Source organism: Empidonax traillii, unplaced genomic scaffold (assembly GCF_003031625.1).
Source record: "Empidonax traillii isolate 1590-97213 ecotype Southwest subspecies unplaced genomic scaffold, ASM303162v1 scaffold393:size534744, whole genome shotgun sequence".
NCBI lineage: Eukaryota > Metazoa > Chordata > Aves > Passeriformes > Tyrannidae > Empidonax > Empidonax traillii.
Genome location: NW_020955586.1, coordinates 99152 through 123058, shown reverse-complemented (window position 1 = coordinate 123058; position 23907 = coordinate 99152). Strand labels below are relative to the sequence as shown.

At 41.1% G+C, this 23907-nt stretch overlaps 2 protein-coding genes across 2 annotated transcripts in view; both read right to left on the bottom strand.

The window, feature by feature from the left end:
• Positions 1-301: 301 nt before the first annotated feature.
• On the bottom strand, positions 302-20713 carry EXOG (exo/endonuclease G). The gene is made up of 6 exons (XM_027893527.1): positions 20486-20713; positions 19007-19156; positions 16659-16798; positions 14848-14924; positions 11657-11771; positions 302-894 (listed from the first exon to the last, which is right to left on the bottom strand). The coding sequence occupies exons 1-6, from the start codon at positions 20700-20702 to the stop codon at positions 433-435; spliced, it is 1161 nt and encodes a 386-aa protein (XP_027749328.1). The 5' UTR covers positions 20703-20713; the 3' UTR covers positions 302-432.
• The window catches only part of LOC114062268 (activin receptor type-2B), a 71827-nt gene continuing 66232 nt past the window's right edge, over positions 18313-23907 (bottom strand). Inside the window, exon 12 of the mRNA XM_027893526.1 lies at positions 18313-18323. The gene's annotated coding sequence lies outside the window, so the exon portion shown is untranslated. The remainder of the gene's footprint in view (positions 18324-23907) is intronic.

Genomic DNA, 23907 nt, shown 5'->3' with positions numbered 1-23907 from the left:
AGAAAGTACCATTGCTTTTGCAGCATCGCAGTGAAAGAAATTTGCGGGCGGAATTACATTTAAATATGTTCCAGTTGTACTCCCAAGGTGTCTACTGTCTATTTTTGTGATATTCCTAGAAGGGATTCCACACAAACCCCAAGTCTGACGTCTCAGTTGGAAAATAGCACAAAGCCTTTCCTGGAGGTTCAGTGATCTACTCACGCCAGAAAGGGGTTGTTTACACTTCCCATATCTAAGTAGTGCAGCAAACCCCATGTGTGCATAATTTTACACAAGAATGAACATTATTCCAAACCCATCAGCTTCCAGATATTTCTTTATTGTTTTCACAACCCAAATAAAGGATGATTCAAGGAGCCCTTGTCTTCGTGTTTGCCTTCAGTTCCCCTTTCAAAGTACAAAACCCCAAACATCTTCCCAAACACGTACTTAGCCAGCTTTCCCCTCTCTAGCTGCTCCTTGTTTTTCCTGCAGCAGTTCTTCTTCCTTCTTCTTGTAAAGCTTTAGCAGGTACTCATCAGGCTCAATCCCTGTCTCCTGTAACTCTGACATGGCTTTCTCCAGCCGGTGCAAGGTACGGGCACTCCGCACTTTCCGAGCGGTGATGTACAACGTGAATTCCTTGAAGCCCATCAGTTTACAGGTATCCACTTCACAGATATTTTTAACATCTTTGGTTTTGTCCACCTGGGGGAAGAAAACTAAACCTGACATTTTTTCCAGGTCTTCAACATTCACTTGGAAGTCAGTCAGCTGGTGGCTGAAGCCTATGGGATCGTTTGGCACCACAAAAGCCCCCAGCACCAAGGGCTCTGCTGAGGTCCTGCTTCGTCTGGCGAGGATCACCTTGTAGAGATGGGATGGTACAGCTACATCATCCTTTCCAATTACCTGGCAAAAGGAAAGGTGTGTTACAAATGCAGATCACAGAATCATAGAATTGTTTAGGCTGGAAAACACCTTTAAAATTATCAAGCCAAACCATTAACCCAGCACCGCCAAGTCCACCACTAAACCACGTCCCTAAGCACCACATCTACACCTCTCTCTGGAGCCTCTCTCCTTTTTATAACTATAATAACTTATTATAGAGTTGATGTGAAATGCATATTAAAACCTGCATGCTTTGGAAGTGTCAGATCAGGAACTTTTGTTTTACTTTCTGCCAGTTATATTTTTCTATCTCTATTATGCACACATGAAGTACCCTCAGTGACTCAGTATCTTCTTGGAAGAGAAGCACCCAAAGAAAAAGCACTGATTTCTTCTAAACATTCACTATGACTTAACTTAAGAGCTTGTACATTTTGGGTTTTACCCTGTGTTGCTCAGACCACAATCCAGGAATTAAAGTGAAGCCCCAAGAGTGGAGGTTTGGGACTCTGACTTACCATAAAATCCACCAAAAGCTCACACACACATGTACACAGTATATCTCCCACCCTGTGGCAGGGATAAGTCCAAGGGAATACACCTATTGCTGACAAACACATTCTTTCTAGGAGTCAAAAAGAGATGCTCGTGCACACACTGTATCAGGCTTTTTTTTTTTTAATTCACTGTTGCTGAACTGAATCTGTCACATTAACAGAGTGTAACAAGTTCACACATGGAAAACCTGAGTTTGGCCTAACCCTTCTATAAGCAGGCTGCTCAAATTTGTATTTTTATTCTAATGGCAACAGAAGAAAAAGATGTAGATGTCTCACAAAACTACAAAGGCATTTAATTTTATACATAAAATCCAGCAATTCGGTACCATTTCCAGAATTTGCAATACCTGCAAAATCAGAGACTGCTTGTTTTGATTTTTTGGACAGCTTTTGTTAGACACAGTTAAAACACAATTTCAGGGAAAGCAGGTATTTATTATGCTGCCACAACTGATCACATTAATTGAAAGTATTTTACAAACTAATCCAGTGTTATCAGTTCAGACATGCCTTGTCCATTCATTTATTCAGTACAACTCAATCACATAACACACACTTCCTACAGATACTTTATTCTGAGTTTTCAGCCCTTCTGCAAAAGCAAATGTGTTTTTAAAACTAAACTTCGCCTGTGGCAACTGATCCAAGGATCACATTAATCTGTTTCAGTAGTTAACTAACTGCAGTTATGAATTCTTTCAGTGTTTGAATTGTGTCTTCTACCTCTCTTGCCAGTTTTTTAAGTGACTGCTCTTTAAGTCTTCCTGGTTAGACCAAAACTAGAGAAAGAACCTTCAGGAAAAATGGAAACCTCTGATAAAGTTTTTTAATGTTTTGTGCAACAACATAGTAGAAACATTACTACTGCTTCTGGAAAACATGGGCTCTTAGATTTCTTTACTGTGTTCCAAAATATTTTCCTCCCCTTCCATAAACTAGGCTATTTAATGGCTTTGCTGTAGTATAAACTTTTTCTGAGCTTTTTGCCTTTTGGGTTTTTGTTTTTGTTTTTTTTTTTTTCCAAAAATGGTCTTGCTTATGCCACCAACCTTCTCCCAAATGACACTGTCTAGACATCAAACAGTCATTGAAACTGGTTATGTCAACTCTACCTTCCCTTTCAACGATGACAGGTGTCTTGATGGGGAAATTAGAGCTCCTGAGTGTCAAAGCTCTTTGCATTTAGCATTCCATGTGGGTGAATCCAGGGTTACAGCTCCTCAGGATGAACAGCATAAATAATCAAAAATGACTGATGCACAGGTAATTCTGAAGCACACTAAACCCGACACTGCAACATAACTGTTGTACCTGGTGAGTTAAAAGTGAATTAAAAAATAGTGTTGGGAGTTTAACCTATCTGAGATCAGTGGCACTTGAACTGGGGAGGGAGCTAAGAAGCCTGAAAATCCCTGAGGGGGACAGGAGGGAGTTCATATTTCAAGTGCTCCAGTGATGACACTGCCACAGGCAGAAGGCTGGAGCTGCTTTTCTCCCCTGGAGCAGGGTACTTCCCGAGCCCGCACTGCATTCCCACCTCCTGCACACTCCTAGGGTGGGGAGGAAGAGGAGGAAGAGTCTGTGCTCAGCTCCAGAGCTCCCTGAAAGGGCTGTGGCCTCCTGAGAGAAGGCAGCAGTGAGATTAAACCCCAGTCCTGGGCTTCATCCTGGGCCAACAATCTCCTGACCTGCAGCATTCCTGAGCAGGATGGCCTTTTCCAGGCCTCTTCGCATACTTTTTCCCCCCAAATACATACATATACATATAAATACAGGTCCTCCTTAGCTCAGCTCCCCCCCTCCTCTCAACACCTCCCACACACGCATCCACGTCCCAGCATCCTCAGGTTGGTGGATAAAAGACCAGAAGAAGGGCGAGCACGCAGATGGAGCTGTATCTCCAATTAGGGGGTAAATGGCATATGTAAAACAAACAGGTGAATTTGTGTGGAGTGAGCAAGCAGAGGGAACTGGGGATTGAGTCTGAGGGCTGAGTGGGTGGATAGAGAGGCTGGGGAATGAATAGAGCTGCACACAGAACACTGAGGTATGAGATGGAAATGCTGAATGCCTGAAGTGGGTGTTAAGGGAAAACAGGCCCTGTGCTTATGTAATATTATGCAAATATATATATTCTATGCAAAATAATGCACATTTATTCATAGTATCTGCACCTACAAAGGAGGGAAGGGAAGAAAGAAAACGAGCGCTAGTTCAAACTGAAGGAAGGGTTGGCCTTTTGAGAAATGTAACTCTAAATTCAACTCCATCCAGGCAATGGTCAGACATGTAATTTATGTACCACTTCAGTTCCACGTAAGCTCTCTTTTGAGAATTTCAATAAAATTTAAGCAGTGCACAGTCTTTATACCAGTTCTCTGAACAGTAGTAAACTACTACTGCAATTACTTCACTGAGTGTTAATATGTTAAAGTGATTAAAATCAACTTCACCCTCCCAAACAGCCAGTCCACAGGTGTCCTTTCCTTCCTTAAAACAGGGCATAAAATTTCTATCCCCAGGTAATCCTCCTGGAGGAGAACACTATCAAAGGACAGTCCCTGATTTCTCTGACAGAGTAAATATGCATAACCAAGAATAAATACGGGTTTTTTTTCTGCTGTTTAACACTTACGTGAACCATGCACAGGGTGCATCATCAGCACTTTATGAAGTCATTGTGACCTAATGATTTCTGTTAGAAAAGGAAATGCAGTTCTGGAGCACACCAAAATATTTCCATCATTACTCTCTATAATATATCACAGTCTGCTTTTTTATGGGAGTATATAGAGAACTAGAGAATCTGGAGATAAAAGTTTTCATAGAGTTGCTCCCCTTCTTCCCCCTCCAGCTCAACTGCCAGGGAAAGAAGTGAAGTGTGATTCTGCAAAAGTGAAGACTGGAACAGAAGCAATAGGTAGCAAAAACAAACTCCACAATCCCATTTCCTATTGCCACCTAGAGGATTTTCCTCCCTAACTTCAGCAGCCTGAATCACTGTTTGGATCTACACCATCCCATTTATCTCAGTGCCTGCCTAACAGAGGCAGAGAGCATATGCTCCTATTGTAACAGAATGGAAAATGGGTTAAGATTATCCACGCACAGATGTTGACTTTGATTTGTGCTTGTCTATCCACAGGCAGCAGATGATCTTCCAGCAATCAATGCTTGAAACAGCTCTCTGTCCCAGCTGGAGAAGAGCAGCAGTTTTTAATAGTATCTCTGATTCCAAAAGAAATTTTTTGGACTATGACAAGCAAGAAACTACAGCAATGGCCTGTTGAAATCACTGCTGCCCCACATGCTTTCACATCATGTTGGTAACAGGCCACAAGACAAATTTTTCTGCAATCATTTGAAAATTTCTGTTTCGCTATTGCTATAAAATTTTGCTTCATCTTTCAAATTTTCAACAGCCTCATAACACGAGAAAAGAAAAAGCACTCAAGCTGAAAGCCTTCTTTTTATAGCATTAAATATATTGCTTTCCCATCATCATTTAGGAAACCAGTGTGAAATTTCAGACACTTTGCTGTCTGTATCAGTTCAATGTAAAAATGTGCATTGCCCTAACTTTTTGCAGCTGCTTGTTCCTCTTAATTTTGCTTTGTTTCGTTGGTGATCTGGTACTGGCTGAAGCCCTACAACTGAACTGGTGTCATCTAATAGAGCAGCATTATTATAAAGTCATTGTCAGAACGGTGTTTATTATTTTTCTCTTGTTATTGACATTGTTATTGGCATTTCACAAGTGTGTATCAATTTTTTATTCTTCTCAAGGCCCAATTAAACGTGGACAGCTGTCATGAGGACAGGCCATTAAAATGTGTGCAATTCCTGACATTTAGAGATGTTTACATATTGCTAAAACAACAAACATGTTGGGAAGCAGTTATGATACAAACTTACAGAGCTCACGGGGGCAGAGAAGGGCAGAAATAACATGATTACTTAAAACAGTAAGATTTCAGTGAGCTTTGATAAATTTGGTCACTGGATGGGGACTGGTCTTAGGTTTGGCTTTTAGGTTTGGCTTTCCCCACAATTTTGGCAAAAATTCTGTTCTTGGTTGCAGTTTATAAAATATCACAGTATATAATGAAGACATTTGCTAAAGGCATCTAGGGTAAATTTAAGCATCTGGATTAACCAATGCCACTTTCATGGTCACAGTCAGATAAATACAGGACAAAGCAGTCCCTAAAAAAGTCAGTTTGGAGTTTGTGAGATGGAAAACTCCATTCTTACAGGAACGGGAGAAAAGGAATATATGAAGTATAATGGCAGAGGAGTTGAAATTACACGAGAAGAAAACAGAGTGTTACTATTACAGGAAATTTTTAACACACACAAATGTTATCGTATTTTCATTTTACACTGGGCTGGTTACAGCTTCCCAGAGTGGTAAGAAAATTATCTTCTTCTGAAAGGCTACAGATCGTTTTTAAAGGGACTCGTGAATCCCAAAGTGGTACTTTGCCACCTAGTGACTAGAAACTGAAAATCAACTGTGCAGAGAATTAGCAGAAGGGACTAACGAGCCCTTCATCAGCCAGAGACAGCTCTGGATTGTCAATTATCCACAATTCTCTTAGAACCTGGTAAACAGAAATCACATTCAATCATGCCTTAAATGCCAGCACACACTGAAGAGTCCTTGCATCAAAGGGTACCATCATCAAACACTTTAAAATGACAGCTCCAGAAATTCCCTTGACACTCCAGTAACCATTTTTTTCTCTCTCTGTGAAGTCCTAACCCGAGTTCAGACAGAGCCACACTGCAAACACAAATGAGTGAAAACAAGCACAAACACTTCTCTGTGATACAGTACTTCCAACTGCATCTGGCAGTAACAAAATTAACACTTCTATCACATTTCTTGGAGGACAGAATTCAAGGACGTCATTCCTGTCACTCAAAGTAAGACTGCGACTTTCTCTGAACAACCATTCCTTTTGTTATAGCTGTAACTTGAAGCATGATACTGACCAAGGCCCATCAAGTCTTCTATTGTAGAAACAACATTATTCCTGCTGATACGATCCCAGGTTTGACAACCCAGAGCTTTAGTACAATTTGATACCACATTCTGTGTAGAAACAGACTTTCTGGCAGTACAAACAATTCCCTTCGCTATTTATTTACTTGATCATTGTGACAGCATTAACTGCCTTCACTCCACTTCCTTCTGGATTTGTGTTAGGCAGCACTGATTCTTTTAACAATGTTTTCCCCCCAATATTTGAGGAAACTCTGTCAGATGGCATTGAGTAGAACTGAGGGGTGTGAAGGCAGACCTAGCAATACAGAAAACAGAAAACACTACAGATAAAATTCATAGTAACAATCTGCAGAGACAAGCACTCTAAAATGCAAATGTACGTACTTCAGAAAAATTTAATTTGTTATGGCTGGTGGTCTGATTGCTATTGCCAAATCATTTGGCAAACTAAAAAGGAAAGAAAAAAAATAAATAAGAGATGGTAAAAAACCAAACTGTTCCTGAATACACAGTTATGGCATTAAAAGATAGACACTCCACCTCCCTTTTTATTTTTCCTTAATAAAGAGGGTGTGTATACACATTATGTATATAATAAACTGCATTTACACGATGACAGACTACTGCTTCCACAGAATCCATTTAGCTTACTTAACACTGAATCCGCCACAATCCCTAACACCCCTCTCCCTATAACATCATAACCTTTGGGATGGGTACAATGCTAAATAAAAGCAATTCCATTACTCTATCCTGCAACTTCGGTGTTTCTCCTCCAGTCTTAACCCACTATCTGTTACATTCATTTGTACCTTATTTAGTGCTGACAAGAGCCCTGGTCATTTCCAGCAGCTGATCCAAGATGAGCCCTTTGCACAAAGTTTATGGGACGTGTATAATGGACCTTAGATCCAATAGGTACCAGGGAAGCCATGAGACCACTTGCAGCAGCCAACAAACAAGTAATAGTTCCCGGGTTTATTTCCTCCTTTAATAAGGATTCCTTTCCCAATGGTATCTTGCTAGGAGACAACCTCTACTAATTCTGAAAGTTGACTGGGGAAAACCATAAAGTACCATCTTATATTTGCAATATAAGTGCAATTTTTTTCCCAGTTATTTGTAAGAGATGTAGAGGACCAGTAGCTGCATCTTTTGGCCCAGCTATTGTGCATCTCTGGCCCAGCCTCATCATTCAGTTTGGAAAATTAAAAATTAAAAAAAAAAATCAGTAAAAAGTACATTCGAATGTCTTCTTCAAATAACAAGGAAAATGTTCTTTGCCAACCACAGCTGATTCCTCTTAAATTAGTATTTACTACTATGGCATTGGGAATAGGAAGGGTGGAGAACTGAGCGTGATATAGCTGAATTACTGCAAAATTTGTATTTCAAACTCCAAATCTGCTGAGAGAGGAAAATCACTAAAGTGGCAGTCACTGGAGAGCAGGAATGTATAAAACAAGACAATGTCATTTCGATTTGATCTGGACAAAGATGAAAAACCTGCATCTGCCTCTCCAATGACACAGAACAGGTTTTTCCTGTTGGCATTCTATTTTACATATATTCTCAAAATATGTTTTTCAGATACCCAGCACAGTCATCAATCTACTCTTTGCAATAAAAACCTCCACTGGAGACAGATGAAATGACAGAACATATCTGAGGATAAAGCAAGTTCAGCCAAGAGATAGAACAATGCTGGCATCTAAGGAGTTCAAGGTTAATTCCCTTTCTGGAATTAAAGACCAAATGGTACCAGAGTCCAAGCAGGAACTGGGAACAAAGCCATGACCAGTGCTCTGTTTTTCCTCTATAGTGATCTAAAAATAACCTTTTTGGATGCCTGATTAGAAAAACACCAGCATGTAAAACCACAGATACAGATTTCACCGCTCCTTTAGCCAAAAACAAGGAAACTAAGAAGAGAAGAGGCTCTGAAAACAAATCAGTGCAGGCACATTCACTGGAGCACTTATGTGTTTTTGATTTTTTTTTTTCACAGTTCTAGTCTGAGAGAATAAAAATATCAGAAAGGAGCTCAGCCTTAACGGTCTCATTGCCAGACTACAGGCTGTGAGTTCCAGCACCTCTCCTTGGACAGCACACACAGAGAAAAGGGACATCTTCTCACATCAGCTTCACAAGCCCAGACAATGAGGATCGAAATCCTTCCATTTCGAAGTCACTTGTGTGAACCTGGCAGAGTTCACTCTGAAAGAGAGCTGAGAGATACCTTTCCTTCACAACCCTCAGTGTTCCTGGGTTAGGGGTAGCATCCCAGACTACCAAAATCAATAGCAATGACTGCCACTATATCCACGGTGCCTGAAAAGAACTTCTCTCCAGTGCTTTGACATGCTGTGTTCCCTCTTCTAAGTGCATGTGTTGATGAAAGGAAAAAAAAAACCAAACAAACCCAAAAAAACCCCCAAAAAACCCAACACAGCAGTCTACTCTGAAGTCTCTCTCTCCCCAGAGTACAACTACAATGGAAAGCACAAGAACTTAAGCCATACAGACATTTCAAAATAATAATAAAAAAAAAAATCTCAGCCTGTATTTAATTAGACTTGGGAGCATAGCCAAAGAGGATCCAAATCAAACAAAAGCACCACAAAATTAGTATTTTACTTTTCCCACCTGTACTTAAATGCAGTTTAAATAAAAATTAATCCACTTTATGAATCTCATTGTAGGAAACCGAGTAAAAGGATTTATGAATGTGGCCAAATGGTGACATGCAAACATGAACACCACAATTCCACTAGTTTGCATCTAACATTGAACTTCACTTCCTAGTTTATACTAAGACCAAAACTGATTAAACTAGTCTTTTAACCAGTGTTGTCATCAAGCCCAAAGACAATGAAGACATCTTGGCAACAGACAAAACCAGAACAATATGATAATCAAAGCAGTATGGACATTTTGTGCCACTATTATTTCATCACCCTATCCTGGTATGAAGTTATTTTGAATAAAGACAGTAATGCACAAAAAAAAACCCTGCCTGCTCTCATTTTTACCTGTGGAATACTGAAATTTATATTTCAGAACCAGAACGGAGAGTGACAATCATTTTTCAGAAAATGTAATCTTTCTCTTCTAAGTAAATACTTTCTCTAGAGAAAAACGAGAAAAAGGTGACCAAGATTAAAGTGAAGCTGTTGATAGGTGCAGTTGATAGATGATTCAGCTTCTTCCTGGAAATGATTTCCACTAATAAAATGTTCAAGTCAGCTCAGGATTTTTAATTCTTTGCTATGTAAGACGAATATATATTTTTAAAGATGACAAATAGATGCAATATCCCGACAGCTAAAAGGAAGTGAGTTCCAGCAAGCTCTGTGCAAGCCTGGAGAACTCAGTACCATTCTGCATGACAGTGAGTCAAATGCTCAGTTGAAAACTGTTGAGAGGGAACATCTCCCCCCTGCTCCTAGCTATGTGTTTTTGCACATATCTCATGCAGTCACCAGGAAGCACTGGACTACTCTGTGTGCTGCCTCTGTCTTTCTACAGTAGCATAAAACAAGCCCAGTAAACCCAGTATGAGTGGTTTCCTGTTGTACTGGGTAATTCAGCACTTTGTGGTAGGATCTGACAGTCAAAAAAAGGGAAAGAAAAGAGAAAGGCAGAAAAAGGCCTGGAAAGAATAATGGGAAATGGTGAAGTGAGCACTCTCCCTTTGGGTGTCATGGAATGACTGCCCCTCTAATGCTGGCCTTGTCGCCAACTTATCATGTGACATTGATTGTATCCCTTAACCATGGCTTATTCATCCCCTTGGAAATGAGCACAGTTGTTCCCTTCCTCACAACGATGTGGTGAGAGGTGAAATTTGGAACTGCCACTGAACATGAGAAAAGATAAATTACTATTACTGCATTTTCATATGCATAACATATGACTGTCTGGTAAAAGAAACAAAAACAAACCCAAAGCTGTGATTTTGTCACAGTCGAGGTTTGACATGTGTGGGTGGGGACATAAGGGACAGTTTTTCAAGAAGTAAAAAAGGTAAAAGGAAACAGGAAAAATCACGTTTTATCATGACTGAGTTCCAAGTTCAATCAAATGGAAATCAGCTGTGTATTTATAATGCAGCAATAGTGCCTAAATCTTACCACTAAACAAGCCACTGTTGAAAGCTGAACATCTCTCTCTTTTGTGTCTCTCATAACCCTTTGAAACAGAGGCTTGTTACAGGAAGCTCATCCACTGCTCCTGAGAACAAGTTGGACAGTTGAATCACTCACAAGCTGGAGCTGCAGTTGATCCCAGTATTTATTGTCATGGAAAAGTGTTTTTTTCAAGAGGTGCAAAATACAGCATTTATTATTTGCATTATGACAGCTTCCATCCAGCAACTGAAAACAGCAATTACGTCTCATTGCAGTGGGGCAGAAGGTAACACTCCCCTGAATAACTTACCACACTTAGACCATACAGATGTCTAAACACAAGCCTACAAAGAGTAAGTCAGAGTACAAATAATAAATTCACCTTTCAACGTGATAGCCTTTCTTATCTGTCTATTACTGATGGCTTTCTAGAGACTGTGCACGATCAATCTTAAATCTTCAGAGTATTTTAAACAGGTAATAAAAATAAGGGACTAAAAGAAGGGGGGTTATCAGTACCATGGACCAGTGATTAGACTGCATTCACCTAAAACCTACTGAACTTGAATGACGTCTTCCAGCTAACTCTGGCATGCACAGAATCTCAGTTGCAAGGCCTACCCAGGTGCTGCCTATGGGATATCACCAAACAAGTGCTCAGGAAATTAAAGGAGCACAGGCATTCCAATACCCTGCACAGTTTTTAGAAACCCACACTACCTTTGCAGTGTACTATTTCTAAAGCACATCAAGAAATAAATGATTGAATAGATGCCTGAACATCAGTAACTAACTCTCTGCTTAGATACTGCCACGAATTATACAAGTCAGAAAACAGTTTTACTGCAGACTATTACCAGACATGAAACAGATGTCTCTGTAAATAAAACAAATTATTTTTAAATTATACTTTTTCATGTATAGGAAAGATGTAACATTTCTGCTGATCTCGTCCAAACTGATACTGAACATTCTGCATGTACTAAGATGTTCAATTTTGTTTTATCAAGCTATAATATCAATTTTAAATGAATAAATCATTACCATTGCACTATTAGCTCAGCAACATATATACATACCTGATAAGTAACACTCTTCTTTCCATCATCACTTGTCTGAGGCAAGGTCAGAGGTCCAGAAACCACCCAAACATCCTCAAATCTCTCAGTCAGTTCCCGACAATACATTTCCATTCTGGAACAGACAAGGAAAAGTCAGCTGGGAAAACCTGACATAATAATCTTTGAGACATATTGTGAAGGGAAGGATGAGCTACTGAAAAGTTAGGGAGCATTTTTCACATGACTGATTCCCAAGCCAAAGAAGGTTAAAAATTCAGGCCCAACTTATGCTGCCCACTTATGCCAAGTTCACTTATTCACAGACATGTGTTACTGCACACATCCGAAAATGGTTTCTGCAGCCTTACCACCTGTCTGAACAGCTGAGTTCTCTACTTACTCCCACACCTGACACTAGAAATATACTGCTGGTGGTCACTTGGGATTAGTAAAATAAAATTGTTTTAAACAGCAGGTTTTGGTGTTCTTGCTTTGAGAGACTTTACATTATTGGATTTGTACGTTTCTCCCCAAGGAATCAATGCCCTGCAGGACCCAGCTCTTTCCATAGCTCAAAGTACTGGGGAAAGTTTCTGTGTGCCATTCCCCCTAAGTCTAGTTTTTTATTACATATAAAACTGTTCAAAAATGAAGTAATACCTCCAGAAATATACCATTATTTTTATTTTTTAAACTAATCCATTCGGTTTACAGCATATAACATTTCTCAAATAAGGAAGTTCTGGATTGTGCCCATTTTATATAAAACAAAATATTAACAAGGCCAGGTTGGACAGGGCTTGGAGCAATCTGGTCTAGTGGAAGGTGTCCCTGCCCATGGTACAGGGATTGGAACTAGATGATCCTTAAGGTCCCTTCCAACTCAAACCATTCTGGGTGATGAATCAGGCTATGATTATAGCCTGCCATTGATCTAATACCCTAACTGTTACAGAAATCACAATGAGCACCCACTGGTCCTCTACAAAGTTGAGAGCTGCACTTCACACAAATGGACAAACAGACCAGAATATCAGACAGATAAACCCAGCTAATCTGGCTGCCTCTGAAAGAGGCCTGTTTCATCCCCTTCTCTGTCTCATCCCTGTTCCTCATACCTCTCCCTTGGGCCACTTTAGCGCTCTTTGTCTGTCAACAACCCTGAACAAAACCAGTATTTCCTTTTTTTGTGCTGGGTTAGTGAGTTAAATCAGCTCACACAAATCAAATTAGCAAGAATGAGCCCCACAAATGAGAATGAGCAGGAAGGAGCCCTTTCTTCATGTGATACAGCAAAACATTAACAAACTAATTTTTTTTCCTGCTGTCACCAGCTCTGCTTCCAAGCAGCTCAGCTCCTCAGGCTGTCTCACAGCAGTGAAACACAAACACCAACTGGCAAAAGGAAAGAATGGGAATAAATGCAGCTAGGGAGAAAACTGCTTTTGGTGGCAGCAGGGACAGAGGTCAGATTACAGTGACCATGAAATCACACTCACAAGACAGAAAACGACAGTCAAACATCAGGAAAGACAGAAGCATGCATAGTGGTTGGAAGAGAATGAGGAATTCTAAGGTGCACTTAGACCACACCACTGAGCCCATCTAACAGCTTACTATCTAATAGCTTGCTGCAAGATACACTCCTGTCTCCCCTTTCCCACTGTTTCCCTCCTGTCTCCCCTTTCCCACTGTTTCCCTTGTCTGTCCCAGCTGACCAGTCCTAATCCACCTTCCATGTTGGTTCTTGCACTCATCTCGTCAGTTGATCCAATCTTCTAATCTGGAAAGATTAGATAACCAAGCAGAACAAAATGACAATCAATTTAACTGGGCTGGCAAACGGAACTGACTCACCACAGTCAGCTGGAACCAGACCTGGAACTGGGAAAGCATCAAAAACACCAGGCTGGAGGGCAAACGCCCCTTCAGAAAACAACAAACACTTAAACTGACTAAGCTGAGTTGTCTACCTGCACCTCAGAAGAAAATTCAAGAAGCAAACAACTAAAACAAGAGAGTACCGAAGCCAAGAAAGGACACAACATGTGAAATGACTGACAAAAAAAGCGGCACTACTGCCTTGTTCACGTATTTAAACTCTGGCAACAGGGTGCTGGGGTGGGAAAAAGTGGTAATAGCTGCTTAAATTGCAAGGCTGATAGTGTGAGGGGAAATTTTCCATCACACTCCAGCAGAGATCCTGCTTTAGGGAAATAAAGATGGTTTCCCACCTTTAATTGGTTCAAATGCTCAGCTTTGGTATAAGGAATATTTATGCTCAAATACTTGAGTTACTAAAATAAGAAACAAACAAACTCTTAAAGTTATGGCATTTTATTTGTCTATAATATAACCTTACTCAATGCCTTGTATGATTTTATATGCAGTCTTGCAAAACAGGTAAGTAGTGTGGAGCTGAATGATGATGCAGTTTTGATGGATCTTTAGTGCAACACTCTACATAATTTTGCTGACCCTCTCCTGACTGAACCTTGAGAAATTCATCATTTTCCCCTCCTGTTTCTGAGCCTTCACATTCTGTAAGTCCTACGCAAGAAGCACAGGGAAAATGCTACTTTTATTATGTTTTCCTCTGCTCAAAGCAAGGAAAGAGTAAAAAAAACCTTACGGGAAGAAAGTTTAAATTTATCAGGCACGCCCTGAACCTCAGATTCGATCCAGTCAGTGCTCACAAGTGACAGAGAACCTGCCTGGCTGCTACTTGGAAGCCAGCACCTAAAGAGACATTTAAGACCTGAAGTGGTGGTAACTCAGTGGGGAGTGCTCAGTTCTCTGATTCAAAGCGAAGCAACGTCCACACACAGAGATCTGAACACTCTCACACTGGAAGCAGTTTTTTGAGGAAGATCTAAACCCTTTCCTTGCTTCTACTGAATCCTCCTTAAGGAGAGGGACATTATGCCTGGTACTTTCACCCACATCAGCCAGAAGAAGTCATTTTAGCTATTCTAAATAAATGACTTCTACAGTTTGACTGGATAAAAAACTAAATAGTCATCGTACTGTTCTTGCACTGTGAGGACTGAGCTGCCCTTCATTTCAGAGGAAGTTCCTATGAGCTCTACAGGTAGCCCATAATGTGCTCTAGAATACTTGGATGTGAAGAAGCTTTATAAATAAAGCATTTTTGATTTATGCTGCTGCCTGGTATTTTTCATTTGGTTTACTTACAAGTAATTTCTCACCTGTTCCAAAATCCAGCATTATTTTCATAATTCTGAGGCACGATGTTAGAGAGATAAAATGTTTCAGCCATAGCTCTCTGTGCAGAGAAAGAAAATAATACAATTTCATTGAAACATTTATGGGCTGAAAACACACTGTAATAGTCTTTGGATCAGAATCCCATTTCTAGTTTAGTTTTAAACATTTATTAACACAAAAGGTCAGATAAAACCTAAGTCGGAGCACCTGCAAAACTATTTTGGATTAAGAGGTGCATAACTAAGGTGAAACCTCGCAAAATTATCTGCTTTTTTTTCCTTGGCAGAAACAGCATGAGAACTTCTAATTTTAGAGGTAGAGGAATTACGATGTCACCCAGTATCAGTTCTGCAATGTCTTTGAAAGCAACCAGCAATTCTTCTTTTTGAATGGGAAGGATGCTTTCACCCATGCTTTTCATTTATTTCACTGCCTAATAACTAAATTCGTCTTTCCCTTACAAGAAAAGGTTTTCTTTATTAAAAATACTCAACGATATTTTACAAATACAGAATATGCAGGCAATGAAATGATTTATGAGACCATAACGGTCAAATACCTACATATCAGCTTAATTTTATCTTTAAAGTGTCATAAACCTCTGAACAGAAGCTCACATACTTCCAGATGTGAAGGACCTGGTGCTTAAAAAACTAGGCATATGCAGAGAGACATAGGGAAAAAAATCCTAAGATTTTAACCCAGATTTTTCATAGGTCCTGTACTTGCCAATATTTTTCACATACTACTACTTCTAAATAGGATAATGAGGAAACACTACCTGCACCAAATAAACTGTGAAATTAAATTTTTGCAATCCTGTGTTTGAAAGATTGTATCATCACACTGCATTTCAAGCCATGTCCAGGATCTCTCTGCACAGGGAGATCACCAGCAAAAATTCCCCAGACATCACAAATAAATAACAACCAAGAAACTCCCAGTAGGAACAAAAGGACTGGTTCTTTCATTCACCACATGCCACCGTGCTGTCACTCTGCCCCACTGAATTCCATTCTGCCTGGCAGAAATACAAATTTCAACTGCTTCTTAATTAACAAATTGCTGCATTAGGCACACTTCACACGAGGATCCAATAAATTCAAGGCTGCTTTGTAAGTCAGCCGGGGCATTAGGGCTTGCTTCTCTTACAGCTCAAACAAATGGCAGGTGAAGACGTTTTATAGACTGGAAGAACTACGGCAAATGAAGGGTCTAATTCACCTCATACACTTTGCAAGAAAGGAAAAAGCCTTTTCAATCATCCAGGCAATCTCCCTGCCAATACAGAACAGTGCTTAGCATCTTTGCTTTGCCCAATCCAGCCTCAAACATCTCAGCAGCTGTTGGGCGGAACGAAGTCACTGTCCCCATTTCCCTTTAAATGAGCTTTGAAAACACTTTGGAGGTTTGTTTGGTGAAGGTTGTCATTTTCATTTCATAGGCAGACAGTGTGACACACAAGGGGTTGAGAAGACTTGCTTAACACCACATCATCTCTGCCAAACAAGCTAATTCGTGTGTGATTTAATGAAGAGAGGTATGTCATCAGAGGATGCACCTGGTTTAGATGCCTGAAGGAGACTGTGAGAGTATCCTACAGTGCTCAGTCAGGAACAGACCTTGCAACTTCAAACCCAGGTCTGCGCATCACTAATGAGATCGTGTTCCACCTCCAAAAAAAAAAACCATAAAAACCTGCAAAAGGAACGTTACACATTACTTTCAAGGGTCTTTTGACCCTTTCCAGTGGATAAAGACAAATTAAAAAGAAGGAGAACAAAAATCCTACTGTTGAAAATTTGTTATCTCCCGCTGGTGCCATGTGGCCTCGTGACCATCCGCTCCCAAGGTAGTCTTCATTGGCAGCACTAAACATCAGAGGGATGTTGGGATCTGGTCTGAATTTACAGTGCCTTCGGTCTGCATCGCCTGAGGAATAACACACTGAATGGTTATCATTAAACCAACATAACCACAAGGCAAAAGGATCTAATTCTGTCATATCTTGACACTCAAGTATTCCACACATAAACCTAAATCGGGTATTTTTCTCCTCAACCATAAAAAATACAACGCAAGGAATAACTTCCAGTAGTGATCAATTAAGCTAGTTATTAAAATTACTTTTTTTTCCCTACAGCTGACTGTAAACACACACACACACACAGATTGCATCCACTTTTTGTCACGTCAATATTATCCCTGAGCACATGTGCACCCTGTGCTTCCTTGTGCTCTGCACTGAGAACAAAGTGTGGGACACATTTTACTGGGCAGGCTCTCAGAAGAACACAAGAATGTGAAAGGACCATAGGGAAGAAGGAAAAGGGTGGAAAAGGAACATGCACATAGATAAGGCACCCCTTGGAAACCAATGCCTGTAAGCAGTTTCCTTTCTTTGCTGACCACCTGTGTGTATGTCCAGGGAGGTAAGGCCAGAACAAAGAGGTGATCAGAGCATCTTTCTGCACTGCAGGTAGAAGGAAAAAGCTTCACTTTTCTTTCATGGTAAAGCACGTGACATGACACTTCAGCTCAGGATTGGTGCTCAGGAGGCAACACTGACAAGTTTATTAGTGTGCAAAACAAAAGAATTCTGATTTTCAGTATTTAAAACAAAAGTGCAATTTATCAATTAAACTTGAAAGATGGAAAAATCTGTCCTCGTTTCTTCTCTGTTCACTGCTTTTATAAAAAAGGCTTATTTCTTCTGTAACCAGTTCTGCACAGACCATTTATATGTAATGCTGATTTCTTTGCACCATGTTTTTTAAACATTTAAGTTCTTACTCAGCAATAAAATATACCTGTTTTTACATTATGTCCTTTCAACCCTCCCCCTTCAACACAGTTCCACCTCAAATCTCAATTAGAGTAGCTACAGGCAGAAATCACGGCTGAATGCCTCAAGATATTTAATTTCAACTTGCAGTTTAGTTGTATCTGGTCATTTGGAAAACATTTTAAAAATTCAGCTGTTAAGGCCCACTTGAAAGTAAGCCTGGAATTACTGTTTTCTCCTCAGAAAGAAGTGGAATCAATGATGCTACTTAGGGGCTGGTTATAATATTTTCAAGATCATGCTTTTAATTTTGAAAGGTAATTTGAAGACAGTGAGTAAGATATATTTAGAGGGCTATTGCTTTCATAAAACATTTTACAATTACACACTTACCTCCATCACTAATAATCTGCCTTATAAAAACTGAACTAATGCTATAAACTTAATTTACTATGACTGTATACCACTCATACTTCATTCACCAACTGACAGCAAAAAAATCACTGAGCCTCTGTCTTGCATGAGGAATAGGGGAGAGAGTATTAGATAATGCACATCAGGAAATAATGCAGAACTGCACCACAGTAAATAACGGCTGCAGCTCTGAACAATTACAACTGTTGATGCCCTTTGCTCCATTTTTATCTCACCAATGAACATTCTCTTCCCATCCTGAGCAAATCTCCAGGATCTGCAGATGAAGGGATCTGGCCACAAAAGGCACTGACTCCACATATGGGGCAGCAGCTAAACTGACACAGACTGGACCTCAGGACTATCTACACCAACCAAGGAAGCAAGAGCCATTTCTATGCACTCCAGCAACTCTGCAGGTCTGAATCATGTATGGAAGGTTTATTTTCATTGTTTCATGTTCTCTCCATTCATGTTTAAAAAGAGGTAAGTTAAGCTTCCCTCCTGCACAATTTTAGAGTGTTCACACTGACACACCTGTACTGATCTTACAGACTGTTTCACAACATAAATTTCTCACAGAAGGTAACTCTAGTTCTCCATTTCATATTCAGCCCTTGGACCAAGTGTATCTTCACTACAGATGTTGTATATTCAATACCAGACTAGTCCCAAGCAGAGGAATAATACTGAAGAACCCTGCCAACCTGCAGTGACAGATCTCTTAAATCACTGGTAACAACAGCCTTAATAATTCATGGCATGAAGCTGACACCCACCCAGAGGCCTGCTGCCCCCAGTGGGACTGTGAATGGGTGGAAAAATCCATACCCAGAGATCACTATAGGATTTTTCCCCCTGCCTGCTCCAGGGTCCACCTTCTGTGAACAGCAAGGCCCATTCTGGGCATCATAAGTGCAAGTAAATAAACACCTACATACCCAGTGTCTTGTGTTTTGAAATATGTTCAATCACCCATCTAGGCACCCGTTTTGCTTGGTCATAAGACAGAGCATGATTTGTGTAACATCTGGTTTCTGTTCCAGCCTCAGGGAATCCATATCTTTCCAGCAGAGCCTCTTCTACTGGTTCTATGGAGAAAAAAAAAAACCAGCCATCCAAAGATGAAACATGATCAGAAACACAATCAGAAACAAGATAGCAAGAAAAACATCTCAGTGGGCATAAACATACTGTACAGGGAATTACTTGAGGTTACTGCCACAATTAAGACCTAAAAAAAAATATTAAGAGAACTACCCCACTGAAACTCTCATCTACCAAAATAGTTCTGGTTTCCATTGTGTGTTAACATGAGGACCTCAGCTCTAGGACTAACTCAACTGCTGTAATGCCTGCACAAATATACATATATCTAGCAATCAGTCCGCCCCTCAGAATAAAAGCTATTGGATATTTACAGACAGAACAGGCATTAAAGACTTACAAACATGCATACTTTACCCTTTGGAGCTGGAAATAACACTGCCTCACAAACTGAGATGTGTGAGTTGAGTAAAAGCAAGTCCTGCCCTCACTGCGAACACTTATACCCTGCTGAATGACGGAAGCTTCACTTTGAGACAATTTTTGCAAGCAACAATTTTCTCTCATGGAGGAATATTTACATCCATCTTACTGCCTTCCTCACCCTCTAGCCATTTGTCCAACAGCAACTCACATTTTCAGAGCCATTCTTCCTGTGTTTTCCAACGCTCTGGTAGGGTTTTAAAGTTTTCACGCTGTAGAGAAAACCATTTGCTCCCTCGGGTGCCCCCCAACATCCCCACCCATACCTGCACCCCCCAAACTCCCGGGTGCAGAGACCTGATGGACAAGCCTTGGCTCATCCCGGGCAGCTGTAGCTGAGGTTTAGTTATCACCTGAATTGTGTGTTTAAAACTTAATATATATGTGTGTGTGTATATATTTATATATACTCATATATATGCACGCATACACCGTGGGGATGTTGTCAGATCATACAGGAAAAAATGGTCTGCGCTCCGCACCCCCAGCAACCGGGGACGCTTGTAGCCATCCTGGACGGACCCACTTTTCTCTCCTGCCACCAACACTTTGGCGTGAGCAGCTGCACTGCAGGGGGAAGGGCTTTCAATGATAAGTTACAGCCCAGCATCCCCACATAACCTCCTCCACCCACAGCCCGGCGCATGTACTGGGGGACCACCACCCCCCCGCCCCCGGATCTCCCGGTTCGCTTTGGGCACCCCTGGATGGAGACAGGAGGGAAAAGGCTCTTCCGAGGGGAGGAAGAAGACACTCGCAAGGGGAGGGAGAGGGTTTAAGGCCAGGATGGGCCGTAGGGAGCGGAACCGCGCTGAGGCGCCGCCGCCTCTCCCGCCCGGCGGAACCACGGTGCCGCCTCGCCGGGCCTCCCCGCGGCCCGCAGCGCTTACCCTCTGCCAGGGCCCGCCCGGCGCTCGGCTCCGGCTGGCTCTGGCTGCGGAGGAGCCGCCAGGCAGCCCAGCAGGACGCGGCGGCCCCGGCCGCGGCCCCGCAGACGAAGCCGCCGAGGAAGCGGCGGTGGCGGGGCAGGCCCGCCATGGTGGCGGCGGGGGCGGGAAGGGGCGGGCGCGGCGCTGTCCCCTCAGCGCCCCCTCTCGGCCCCGCCATGGCGGTACCGCCTCAGCGCGGGAACGCGGCGTGAGGGGAACGAGCCGAATCGAAGAGATTGGACCGAGAATTGTGGAAAAAAAAATAAAACTAAAGAATGAGCCCCCTCCACGGAGATTACAAGGTGCGCCCGTGGAGGGGTGGCTGAACTAACCCCTGTCCAGCATGGCCACCCTGTGCTCCAACTCCGAAGGGCCGTAGAATCGTTTGGGTTAGAAGAGACCTTTAAAGCTCATTTAGTCTTTAGCTAGAGAAGAAAAAGCTCGTCTCTCATATGAGGAGAGACTGTGGGAGCGGGGCCTGCTCAGTCTAGAGAAGACTGAGGGGGATCTCATTAATGCATATAAATGTCTCAAAGGCAAGTACCAAGAAGATGCTGGACTCTTTTGAGTGGTGCCCAGGGACGGAGTGAGGAGCAGTGGCCATAAGCTAAACTACAAGAAGTTTCCCCTTAACATGAAGAACTTCTTTATGTTGACACTGTCAGAGCACTGGAACAGGCTGCTCAGGGAGGTTTTGTGGAGTCTCCTTTCCAATGTCATTCCAAAACCACCTCGACACGTTCCTGTATCACCTGCTCCAGGTGACCCTGCCGTGGCAGGGGGGTTGGACCCTTCCAACTTAAGGATTCTGTGATTCTGTGATAGCTCAACTCTCCTACAAAGAACAGGGATAACTCCAACCAGATCAGGTTGCTGAGAGCCCAGTCCAATGTGATCTTGAATGTTTCCAGGGGTGGGCATCCACCATCTCTCTGGGCAACCTGTGCCAATTCCTCACTGCCTTCATTGTAAAACATTTATCCCTTATGTCTAATCTAAATCAACCCTCTTTTAGTTTAAAACCATTCTCCCTTGTCCTATTGCAATAGGCACTGCTAAAAAAGTTTGTCTCCACCTTTCTTACAAGCCCCCTTCAAGTAATGAAAAGCCACAAGAAGAACCTCCCAGAGCCTTCTCTTCTCCAGGCTGAACAAGCAGCTGAGGATGGTGGTATGGGGTTGGGTTAAGTCAATGTTGGGTGATGTTACATCAGGCTTCCTTTCAGGAAAACCACCAGCCCAATTACTATAATTTTCCCTCCCAGACGGCTGGTAATGTTCATACTTGCCTCATGCCTGTCCACTGTACTGCAAGCTTTTCCAACCTAACATCAAGTCAGAGGCATTTTTTTTCAGAAAAAAAGGACCAGTTTAGCAACTGAAAACATCAGAACATCAGGACTGCATGGCTATGCCATCCTTTTGTTGGTGGAAGCTTGACTGGAGAGGTCTGACCACGCTTCTTACCTCATGAGAGGATTTCAGAGCTCAGTGTGTTGCTCTGAGTGCTGGGAACTCAGGCTTTATTTTTTTTTATTTGTTATTATTATTATTAATCTTGTCCCAGGTCCTTTGGTTTCTGGCAGTTGCAGCTACGTTGCTGGGCTTTGTTGATACAGCTTAACATGCACATAATGCTCTGTGTGAACAGTTGTTTGCTAGGAATGATAAGCAGTGTTACCACAGTGCTAGAAAGAGGCAACACACTCAAAAGGACATAGGAATTTTATATTAATAAAATAATAACACCAAAAGGACACAGGCTGCCCAGAGAAGCTGTGGCTGCATCATCCCTGGAAGTGTTCAAGCTCAGGTTGGATGCAACTTGGAGCAACGTGGTCTAGTGGAAGGTGTTCCTGCCCATGGCAGGAAGGCTGGAACTAGCTGATCTTTCAGGTCCCTTCTAACCCAAACCATCCTATGATTCTATGAATTTCAGCTAATTCCCTCTTCTCTTTGAGAATGTTTGCAAGTGATGGGTAGTAGAGGCTTCAGCTATGCCTCTACAGAGGTTTTGTTAGGGATTTTGGATAGCAGAGATGCCATTTCAACACCTAAACCATTCTTCTATGAAAAAGGAAATCCTCCAGCTAAGGAGGATGCCAAGGACAGTAAAATAACAATGATTTTAACATCACACCAACGAGGGAAACAGTTATTTGTAATTTACCGTTTATTTTCATATACAAAAAGATAAACTTGAAATAGTTCTTTCTAGGTTTTTTCCTCCTATCTGTTGGGGTGTAACTGCTTCACACAGGGCAAATACTACATTCATACTGGTTTATTCGGACACCCAGTGCAAAGCTGAAGCAGCAAAACTCCAACTTGGCAGATCTAATTTCAAACTTGAGACTCATTTCTAAAATACCACAGTAAAAAGGAACAAAGATCCACTGCAAATTCATGAACTATGATACAATGTTCTTTCCAAAATGTCTTCATTTCATAACTGCAATACAATGGATGTCTGCATTAGGCCATTTTATATGTACATTTTATATATACATACTTCTGCAGAATATATATATAAAATATACATATATGAAAAATCAGCACACTTCAATCCAAAAGGGGTTACAGCAACGAGCTTAACTCTCTGTATACTTTTTTCTTTAACAGGATACTTTAGTATAACTTTTGTTAACTCAGTAGTACAAGCTATCTCTGTTCTACATTTTTATAGCTACAAGAGTGAAATATAACCTACAACATTTACATTTCACATATCTTGGTATACAAACAGTACTTATTGAATTTGAGCCAAGGACCAAAAGACTCTTTAAAAATTATTTCACCATCTGATAGAGCTTCCTGTAATTTACACTCAGTTTATTCTGCAATCTTCTAAATCATTTACTTAATCTCATAGTTTGAGCTTAAATCCATTCAAACTGGAAATCCTGGAGAAACAGGTTACTGCAAACTCTTATGTATACTCTATATATACAAGTTAAGTAACACAGCGTAATAAGACTTAGCTATTTATCCTAAAACTGATATACACATATTTCACTACGCTAGACAAGTCTTAGGATTTTTATTTTATTTCTTTAAATAAAGCACAAATTTAGAAGTAGCTGGTAAAACTTACAATAGGATGGTTTAAAATGACAAATGGTTAGGGTGAGATTTCTTCCTGCTGGTGCCAAAACATTTTCTTGTGAGTTTTTGTACTATGCTGTGTTGTTTAACTGTATGCGTCTAATGTTACATGCAGAAAGCTCTTTCCACAAGAATTGACATCAAACTGTACTTAAGTCAACTTTACAGTACAAAATTTGTCAAACTTAAGGATGAATGTGAAAATATTAACAGGTGAAAGATCAGGCTTTCAACTCTATCACGAGGATCATGCAGAATTCGTAAGCAGAGAGTTTGAAC